This window comes from Notechis scutatus, chromosome 2 (assembly GCF_049901735.1).
Source record: "Notechis scutatus isolate UNSWTSFEM ecotype Mainland chromosome 2, rNotScu1.2, whole genome shotgun sequence".
NCBI lineage: Eukaryota > Metazoa > Chordata > Lepidosauria > Squamata > Elapidae > Notechis > Notechis scutatus.
In genome coordinates, this window is record NC_142010.1 from 156,655,360 (window position 1) to 156,665,819 (window position 10,460).

The 10,460-nt window shown below is 39.8% G+C and overlaps 1 protein-coding gene across 3 annotated transcripts; it reads left to right on the forward strand.

The window, feature by feature from the left end:
• Nucleotides 1-119: 119 nt before the first annotated feature.
• Nucleotides 120-8,826, forward strand: LOC113421545 (adenylate kinase isoenzyme 1). 3 transcript variants are annotated; one of them, XM_087956995.1, is made up of 5 exons: nt 120-255; nt 3,897-4,096; nt 6,105-6,218; nt 7,219-7,413; nt 8,687-8,826. In XM_087956995.1, the coding sequence occupies exons 2-5, from the start codon at nt 3,926-3,928 to the stop codon at nt 8,774-8,776; spliced, it is 570 nt and encodes a 189-aa protein (XP_087813121.1). In that variant the 5' UTR covers nt 120-255; nt 3,897-3,925; the 3' UTR covers nt 8,777-8,826. The 3 variants fall into 3 exon arrangements, with proteins under 3 accessions (XP_087813121.1, XP_087813120.1, XP_026537754.1); XM_087956994.1 differs by having other exon boundaries at nt 151-228; XM_026681969.2 differs by lacking the exon at nt 120-255 and adding an exon at nt 2,598-2,696.
• The last annotated feature ends 1,634 nt before the right edge of the window (nt 8,827-10,460 follow it).

A 10,460-nucleotide genomic window follows, 5' to 3' on the forward strand; every position in this document is an offset into this window, starting at 1 on the left:
CATCGCAACGCGGTTCCGGGACGAGACTCCCTGTGAGAAGGCCGGCTGAGCGTTGTTTTCGTTTTGATATTGGTCTACGGAGACCCAGTATTAAAGCGACCGTCAACGTAGCTGGTTAAGGGTCTATCTACCTGACACGCCAGGGAGCAAACAGGCCTATAGCGGGCAGAGTGAACGCAAGGACTAGAAAACGGGTCTCTCTCATCCTTTGCAAAAGAAACGTGCCAGGTGCGCGCGTCGATCCCTTTAAGGGCGGTGAGAAAGGCCAAGACCCACCACCACCACTTGCGGAAACATAAGGGGGCTGGACTGGTTTCCCCAGGTTGAAGCCTAAGCCTGTTGCATGTAGTGACTGGACCGGACGCTGTCGGCTGCGCTTGCCCAGCCTGGTTTAGGGTTAGGATTAGTCCTAGATTAGACTTTGTTGTTCTATGTTTGAGCCAGAAAGGCGGAAAATGGATTCCTGGATGCTCCAGTCATATCCAGCTTTCTGGATACTTGACCAGAACAGTGGAGAAAATGGCTCTGGCCCAGTTGGGAAGTAGTACCCAGAAAGAGTTTGGGTTTGTAAAGTGCCTCCTAAAAACTGGCTGCTCAGGAAAGGTCAGGTCAGATCTGATCTAACTAAAGAAAAAAGTGGGAAATGGCAGAGCCTTCTCTCTGGAAGGGGCTTTGATTGGGAATCCCTATACGGTACTTTCTGGGCAAAAGTCAGAGGTAATGCCCAAAAGGTGCCTTGGCAGTCTTTAACCCAAATCACTATGATTACCAAGATGTTTGATGGGAGAATGTAAACATAAGGGTTGGGGTCAAATAAATGCCAGGTGAGCTAAGGAAACTTTCATGTCAGATTGATATTAAACAACCTCCCCAGGAGCGCAACCTGGGTTTAAGGGGCTTCAACTCAGTGTTGATTCCTGGGACAATCTTCACTTTCCTGGGACAATTTCCTGGGACAATCTTCACAGTTTGCAATGGTTTGCCCTTGCCTTCTTCCTAAAGCTGAGAAGTTCAACCATAACAACACAAGAGCACACAATAGATACAAACTCAAAGTTAACCGCACCAAACTTGATTGCAGGAAATACGACTTCAGCAATAGAGTGGTCAATGTCTGGAATACTCTACCCGACTCTGTAGTTTCTTCCCCAAACCCCAAAAACTTTAACCTTAGACTGTCTACTATTGACCTCACCCCTTTCCTAAGAGGTCTGTAGGGGGCGTGCATAAGCGCACCAATGTGCCTACCGTCCCTGTCCTATTGTTTCTCTTATTCTTTTTTATTTTTCTTATATGTACCCATTTCATGTATTCACAACTATGTATACACTTATACTTATTATCTTGTAAACAATTGGCAAATCAAATAAATAAAATAAAAATAAATAAAAATAAATAAAGTTGCCCAGCTTAGCTTTATGCCCAAAGGCATAACTCATGGTCTCCTTTTCTAGTCCAGCAGTAAGAGGAAGGGTCTCTTAAGCAAATAGATAAACATCACTGGGGGTGAAATTCAACCCTTGCTTCTAACACAGTGGTTAACGTGGTCTTTTCTTGTAATATGTACGCCTAATCGAGATTTTATACAACAGTTTGCAGATCAGCAACACAGCTGTGTAAGCATTAGAGAACAGAGAAGCTGCAGTTTTGCCCATCTCACGTAAACTTCTGATTTGTTCGTGCTTCCACTCTGCTCTTGTTCTGTGGAGGTTTGCAGCCTGAACCTGAAGTTGCAGCTTTCCAATTTGAAAGGAAAATCTCTTTGGTTTCCATCTATTGTCAGAGTATGAGTGGAAACGCTTGTTCCTTAGCGGAAGTCACGGGGTGGGTCTTATGAGCTCTTTAAGCTAGCGTGCGGTAGCCTCGTTTGGCAAGCAGGGTGGGGAGATGGGAAAGAAGAGAATAACTTTACTGTATTTAAAATATGGCATTGTAATTTCATGCTTTGCAATAGGAATTCATGATATATAGGTCAAGAATTAGCTCCCTTTCAAAGGAGCATGGGGGTAAACAGACGTTTTTAGATCCGCTGAGTCTCATCCCCTATTCGGCGCCAGTAGATAATTGAACTCAGGACTTACATTTTAATTATTACACAATGCGGGTTTGTAGGTATATCTCCTAAATCAGTTACAGACATATACAAAACAGTTCATGTATAAGAACTGGTGGAAGCAGAAAATAGACAAAGTAATTAAAAAAATGAAGCTAACATGCTCTGTGACTTCAAACAGACATGTACACATATAACATCTCAGACTTAACTGTTCAAGGGAAAAAAAGTGGCTAGTGGGTGAGGCACTACCTGGAGACAGCAGAAGAGAAAAAGTCACAAAGTAACAAAGACCTGCAAATAGAAATTGAAGGACTGTCTACTTGATATCCTTTGTTTCTTGAGAGTTGGGCCAAGAAGAAAGGTACTACTTTGTGGACACAGTTTAGTTGCAACAGTTTACCATCCTTCCAGCTTTGCTTGCTCCAAGTTTGGTTAGTCATGACATCAGATGTCTGTGACATCAGAAAGAGATCCCAGGGGAGTCACTTTTCAGCTAAGCTGAAATGACCAAAATAGTTTTGTACATCAACTTGCAGTCTGCTGGACTGGTGCCTTGTGACCCTGGGATGAGTCTTCAGAATGGGGATTTGCCAGGGCAGTCTTCCAAAATCCACTAAACCTTTGAAGCATGAACTAAAAGGTACCCAGTTTCTTCCTTTCTGCATATGTTGTAATATTTAGAATAGTATATCAGCAAGCTTCTAGTCATCAGGCTTCCTTTGATTCACTTTCCTGGCTTTGAGCAGGGAGGGCCATTAGATTGAAACCTTCCCCAACACCCAATACACAAGGGATTTCTGTAAGCTTCAGCAGAATAATTATGCAAGTTCTAATTCATTCAGGAGGGCTTGATAAATCTCGGGGAATCATGCAGTACATGGGTGAAGCTGGTCGGTCCCATTTGGCTCTTCTGTATGCCACTTGATGCTGCTGCCTCTCCAGCATTGGTTCTTTAGCAAACTTCAGATTTACATGCGGAAGTAACTTCCTGTGTGTCGCTTCTGATTCAAAATAAATGGCATGGTGGAGTGTGACCCAGTATATTTAGGGAGACGGCTGGATCTGAATTTCTCTGACTGGAGAAACCCAAATCCAGATGTGTCAGAGAAGGACTCAGATCATTCCCAGCCATTATTATAAAGGCTGTTTTGGAACAGTTCTGTTCCATCTGCTTAATGACGGGTGAACAAAGAAGAAAACAAAGCCTGCAAACTAACAGCAACCAATTCTTTTTCCTTGGAGCTTTTAAATAACTTTATGGTCAACCTGTAACTAACCAAAATGACACCAGTGTGTGCATATATATTTAGACTCTTCAGAATTCTTCATTGTATCAGAAATTTTCTGAAATTCAGGACAGAGGGAGAAGCAACAGAGTCCTAAAATTAGACCAGATGTTCCCACCCTTGAGATTCAGAGTTGAAATTTAAGTCCTGATATAAGACCGGTAGACTGAACATACTTGTCAGTGGTTAGTAATATTTCACTTAGCATTCAGGTAAAGGAAAACTGATACATCTTCCTCAGGACTATTTGTGGTCCACATGGCTTGCACACCCAGTATCAGCAGCTACACCCCAAACCTTGAAGAATTGCTATTATGGGAATATAAATTACTGGATGAGAGTGACCTCACTTTAAGGTAGCTTTATGTGCAAAAAAACCACATTCCACTGGATTGCTCACTCCGGCTAGCTGTATGCTACATTTAATTGTATTGAAAATCTATAAGACCCTCTGTCCTTCTTGGTAAGCTGTTAAGGGGTCCCACTTTGCAAAGTGCAAAGAAACTGTCAGAGGAACACATCCTTCCATGTGACTGTCTTTTCTTTTGCTGCAGAAAAGTTGAAAGACTCTATCATCATCTTTATGATAGGAGGTCCTGGCTCTGGTAAAGACGTGCAGAGTATCCGGCTAGCTAGCAAATACGACTTCTCCCATGTGGCTATTGGAGAGCTGCTGTGGGAAGAAGCCAGCAGAAATACTAGCAAAAGCAAAGCCATTAGGGACATCCTGATGAAAGGGGCTTTGGTGCCCTCGGTAAGACCCTACATACAGCATATCTATTCTGAATAGAATCCATTTTTATTAAGAACATTTTAAAAACCTGGACTAGATGTAAACTCTGCTTGCTTCCTACTGAAATGAGTACAAATTATCATATTACGGAGCCTCGGTGGCGCAGTGGTTAGAGTGCAGTAAGAACTGCAAGCTACTTCCATTGCAATTTGGCAGATCGAATCTCACCAGGCTCAAGGTTGACTCAGCCTTCCATCCTTCCGAGGTGGGTAAAATGAGGATCCAGATTGTTGGGGGAAATATGCTCACTCTGTAAACCGCTTAGAAAGGGCTGTAAAGCCATATGAAGCTTTATATAAGTCTAATTGCTATTGCTGTTATTAAATTAAGGACTATTTATTTTAATGAGACTGATAAAAGTGTGGATTCAGTCCACTCTATATGTTGCATTTTAAAGCTCAGTATTTTCAGAGGAAGAAAATGATTTCTGGAATAACTCACAGCATGATTATAATTACATAAGCAATATATCTGAGCTAATATTCAGTTCATCTTTCATTCTCATCCCGAAGACGGAGGTGTGTTTTGATGTCTTCAGTGAACCTACCCATATCCATGTGTACTAATTTCACTGTCGGTTAACATGCTTATTGCCATTGAGAGTCTGGAAATTCTCAGTCAACCAGGTCATGGTTGTCCCAAAGGTGCTTTTTTCAAAAGGCAACTGGACTTTTGTTTTTCCTTGAAGTTATTTCTCATCCAAGAAGCTTCTTCATTCAGTTCTATTATTGCCATTATTTACTTCTATTTGGATGTTAACTGAGATTATTTAGAATCATTTACCATAGTGCTTGACATGTCAGATTTTGAGTTAAATAAAACCTTTGAAATTCAGCATATTCTTTGGCAGAATTTGGGTTAGTAAAGGATGGCTGATTATAATTTTATTTTGAGTTTTTTTGAGATCAGTCCAGCAATATTTGTCAATAATAAATTTCTTCGCAGCCACCTATCTTTTCTTAGTTAAGATAGCAGGTGGATCTCCCTCAGAAGTTTTGTTATTAAATGGAAGCAACTAGAATTCCAACCTTAACTAAAGACCGTGACTGGGACAATGGTGTCACACAGTGGCAAATGGGTTATAACAGAGGGTTTTTAAAGGCTTCTTTTTAGCTGTGGAAAGCCAAACTGATGACCTATGTGCAGTTTGTCTTGAAGAATAGCGAGGAATTGTGTTCTGTGATTGGGTAGCTTTCTATCAGATTTAAGAGGTCAAACTCTGGAGGAATACTACAAAAAAGGAGACGTGAGCCCAGCACTGCTCATTCTTGCTGTAATAATCACCAAACTACAAGATGCAACCCATGATACAATCATGATAACGTATTTGAGATCTCATTGAACTTCAGGCAAAAATCAACACAGGTTTTAAGAGATAGACAGTTCCATCCCATGCAGCTGTTCAGAAAGACAATAGGCAAATGAAATCAGAATCAGAAATCTAGAATCAGAAATACTGAGTATAAAGAAACGAGGAGTATAAAGCCATTGTGGAACAATACTGGAAATAGTTTGCATACCCAGCTTGTGGGTTTCCTGGAAAGATTTGGCTGCTTACAATGGGAGTATTGCTGAAAGTAATAATGGGGTGTCATGCATGTAGGCACCCCGTTAAGATGATAAGGGTCTGCGATTCTTTATAGCCACTTTCTGATTCTGATTTTCTAGGACTATGCTAGGAGGAAATTGATACAAACATTGCATTTTTAGGCAATAATAGCCTTTAGAGGCAATGACAGCAATTTCTCAGCTTTTCTTTTTAATCCTCCCTTATTGCGGAATCTCAAAGTTAAAGAAAGCTGAACTGTGTTTACCATTTTGAATAAAGGGGCTGAACTCTTCCTGACTTGCTGCCATAAAATTTGGGATATCAAAATGGTTAAACAGCCATCCCTATCTTGAAAGGAAGACAGAGCAGCATGACTTGCAAAATTAGGTCTTAAGAGATTCATTGCACTTTTCTCTCTAGGGCTACGTCTTGGAACTGCTGACAGACAAGATGTTAAAAGCTGAAAATGTCAAAGGATTCTTTATTGAAGGCTTTCCCCGAGAAATCAATCAAGCCAAGCTGTTTGAGGAAGTTGTAAGTTGTGTGGGAGGGGGGAGAGAGGGAGGGAGGGAGGGAGAGAGTGTGTAGCCTTTCCAGTGTTCAGACTTAAGTTTGCATCATTCCTAGCTGTTGTGTCATGTTTGTAGATTGAAAAACTGCCATTATCTTGCCTATAATCTCCATAGGATGTTGTCAATTGGAACAGGAGTCACTGAATGAGAATATGGAAAAAAATACTGGCAATATATTGGTTGGCTCAATATAGGACTGTTGTTTTAACCTGTAGGAAAGAACTTGAAATGGCTAGTTTAGACCAAAATAAATCTGTTAGATATTAATGAAAAGCTAAGGGTGAACCAAGGATGTTAAGATATGCTGATCCTGCTGAATTGTAGTTCTGTTCCATTCAATTAATTCCTGGTGTTCTCTTACCATTTCAATTTTTAAACTGTGAGACACAAATCTTCTGAAAACTTTACCTGTAGTAATATTTTGGTTTATGTACAAACATCTGCCTATTTAATGTAATTTTTCAGTTAATGAATAACAGGTTAAGCAAAGTTATGAGGTAAAGTTTATCCCTAATCTGAGGTTGGTTTTCTTCATACTGCCCAGATCTGCATTTTCAAACACGACATTCCCATTATTTGAGATTTCTCATTACCAGCAGCCTTTTTGCCAAGAGCAGGAGTCTTCAAACTTGACAGCTTTAAGACTTGTGGACTTCAACTCCCAGAATTCCTCCTCCAGTCATGTTAGCTCAAGAATTCTGGGAGTTGAAGTCCACAAGTCTTAAACTTGCCAAGTTTGAAGACCCTTGGTCAAAAGTTTTGAGTAGCTTTTCCTCAAATCAGGCAAACTGGCTTGCTTTTCAATATCCTTTTGCCACACATAGCAACGTCCTCCTGAAATATAGTAAGTATGCTCTGATAGTTTAAGCATTGACTTCTGACCATAATCTTCTCCATTCCTATCAAGCAAAGAGTTTCAGGCCAAGCATTGAACTGACCATCTTATGCCATTCCCATTGCAGGTGGGACGTTTGCCCAACATTGTTATAGTGTTTGACTGTTCTACAGAGACTATGATCCAGAGGCTGATGATCAGAAGCCAGCTGGGCCAAAGAGTGAATAACAATGAGAAAACTATCCGGCAGCAGCTTGAGACTCACTATACGCTGTGTGATCCTGTCCTCACCTACTACCTGCAGAGAAGCATACTCCGGAATGTAGGTCTCTATCTGTTGCCCTTTCCCCCGATCCTGGGCAAAGAGGGCCTAGCTGATGGGGATGGGAGAACTATGCTCAGTTTGATTCTGTTTTGGACTAAAGCAACACTTTCCAACAAAGATGCTCGCTCTCTCCATTAAGCTTCACCTATGAAGCAGGTGATATAAATGATTTGTGATAGTCATAAGGGGGGGGGGGAGGAGTATGTGACATAGTTGAAATAAAAAAAGTAGAAAGTATACTAAGAAATTGTTTTAACATGTTGCTATCACATAAGATATCCCAGTTACCCTTATACCCACATTAAGGTACACACATTTTGTATTTGGTTTGGGTAAAGCTCACAAAACATTCCCTCCCACACACATACATACACACCAGAAATTAGAACATTACTTAGGGGAAACTTAAATTTGCTGCATTAGGGGTATTGTATTAGAAGCAATGCCTAATTTACTCTTCCTAATACTGTGTATACAGAATATTAAGAAATTTGTGGTAGTATTGCAGATATTTTAACTTGTATTTTGGCTCCACCTATTCATGTTGCTTTTGATCCAATAAAGGAAAAGCGCTATATAGAATTCTTAAAAGTATGAAAAGAGTATTTATTTTTTCCCTTAGAATAGCTAAAATAATCTATCCAGTTTCATAATGTTACTCTGTCTTGAGAGCATAGCATTTCACATAAACATGTCCCAATATCAGTTAATTTCATTATTTCTTAAACAAAAATTATCACAGCACACCCTAAAAGGCTATTTTAGCATAAAATGAAATATAGAAGAATTGATATTGCAGGCTAACTAGCTTTTACAATTTTCATATTATATTCTTATTCCTCTCAAAGTCACCCAACAGAATTGACAGAAAGTAGTTTCACAATAAATAAAGTGCATAACACATTTCTTCACTGAAATCACATTTTGCATAGTCAATTAACTGTCATAAGATGATAAAAGACCACTCATTTAGTTTTTTTTAAAAGTTTGGCTATAACATCTCAGGAAAATCTCAGTGTTCAGAGGAACATATTTGTTAGTTATCTCATAATTGTGAAGACTTATTTCCATACTTCCCAGCAGCATCTGAATTAAGCAGTTTTTAATGTAAGAACATTTTATTGTATTTAGGCTTGTTTAGACATCCCCATAACTCTATGAGCTAAGGCAACCCTGTTTCTAAACCGTGGTGTTATTCAAAGAGCTTAAAGAGGCTGGAGCGTTCTAGAAGAGGTATCTAAGAATCCCATCACTGTTTTTCTATTTGCAGATCCTTGGGGAGGAACCCCCAGAAGTAGTCTTTGCCAAGTGCTGCAGTGTTGTTGATGATGTGATAAAAGCAGCTACCTCTGTGGTATAGCTATTTAGTTCTACAGAAAAATAAAAAAAATAAAAAGCTCTGGTCTATTAGCATGCCTTCCTCAGAACTCTCTTTTTTTTAAAACAATCCATCTTGGTTCACAACTGCATCAACCTCACCTAATAATCTGAAGCGTAATGAGTGATCCTGTCTATGACAATGTATTCAGAAATCTAGGTTAAAAACTACATCCTGCAATCCCCAAGAAAAGCCATGATTGCAAAATTTACTGCTGGCCAAAATGCAAGAGTGAAAGATCTCTTTCAAACTGAAAAATCATAAAGGGGGAATTACTGTAGCAACATATATGCAAGCTGTGGTCTACAATCTTAAGTTCATTCCTTAACTGGGATGCTCTTTCTGGAATTCCTCAGTCAAGGATACATTCCCATTATTTAATTTATCTCTAGAATTAACAGTTTGTATTTTCAAAAAGTGTCATATCTTCAAGTCATGTCTGTGGTAGCAAAATTCCAGGCTAAGACATTCTGGCGATTACTAAGTAGCCATAAGGATTTTCAGCTGGTGATGATGCATATCAACAACATGAAAAGATATAATTGGCCACTTTTCCAGCACAACACTTTTGAACTGTAATATATACTTTTCACAGCTCTGTAGTCACAAACTAGTATCAGCAGCAGGTGCAGCAACATTTGAAAAACTATTGCATTTACCCATCATTTCCATGAAGTTATGACTACAGGTAGTCCTTGATTAATAACTGTTCAGTTAAGATGGTTCAAAGTTATGACAGCCTCGAAAGTGATTTATGACATGTCCTCAAAGTTACGACTGCCATGTCACCCCTCAAAGTTACCTGTTTGCTAATCAGGCACTTAGCAGCTGGCTTACATTTACCTGTTGCAACATCCTGCGGTGGTGTGATTGCAATTTGTGACCTTCCCAGCCAGTTTCTGATAGGTTTCCAGCAAACAACCTCAACCGGGGAAGTTGGATTTGCTTAAAGACAGCAGCAAAAATAAAGCAGCAGTAAAATGAAGTCTGATCACATGACTCACTTAATGACTGCATCTTTTAGTGACTGAACTTCTGGACCCAATTGTGGTCATAAGCCGGGGACTACCTATATTGCCCATGTCAGCCAATACGTGAATGCCTTGCATTAAAGGACACTTCATACTTCTTTCCCTTTCAACTCAAAATAAAAGGCAAAGTCTTGCAGGCCTCAGTCTTTAGTTGTATACAGTCCTTGGTCTGTTTTTAAAATCCCTCTGTAATACCAATTTAAACAAAGTAATTTATCCCAGCCCATCATGATGGGGTGGAGATGGGAGGCAGGGAAGGAGATCAAATGCTGAAGAAAATTATTCTTTAGTGGAATGAGCGCCCTCATGTATATTTCCAAGTACCTTCTCAGATCCTGAAAAGCATTTTAGACCAATTATCCAAATGGATTTAATGATGAATAATCTACTAGGGAGTTCCAACCATTGATGCAAGAATCTGGAAAATCCACTCTTTTATAATGTACCCCTTCCCATATGCTGATACTGAAGAATGAAGCCGTTTTAAAACTTTACATACATGGAATTTCAAGATCAACACAAGCCAAACGACAGCTCAGTCTATGGAACCTGAAAAATAGCCTGCCTCTGGCTCACATCAAGTATCTGTTCCCACTGCCCTGGGCAACCTTCAAACCTTCTGAGACCTGTTTTTG

What these genes read in the sequence shown, in the direction of transcription:
- LOC113421545 (XM_026681969.2), top strand. Translation starts at nt 2,636, where the DNA reads ATGGGGATTTGCCAGGGCAGTCTTCCAAAATCCACTAAACCTTTGAAG. An exon ending in AAGGGGCTTTGGTGCCCTCG is followed by an intron (nt 4,097 to 6,104) that starts GTAAGACCCTAC and finishes TTTTCTCTCTAG; the next exon opens with GGCTACGTCTTGGAACTGCT. An exon ending in CCAAGCTGTTTGAGGAAGTT is followed by an intron (nt 6,219 to 7,218) that starts GTAAGTTGTGTG and finishes TTCCCATTGCAG; the next exon opens with GTGGGACGTTTGCCCAACAT.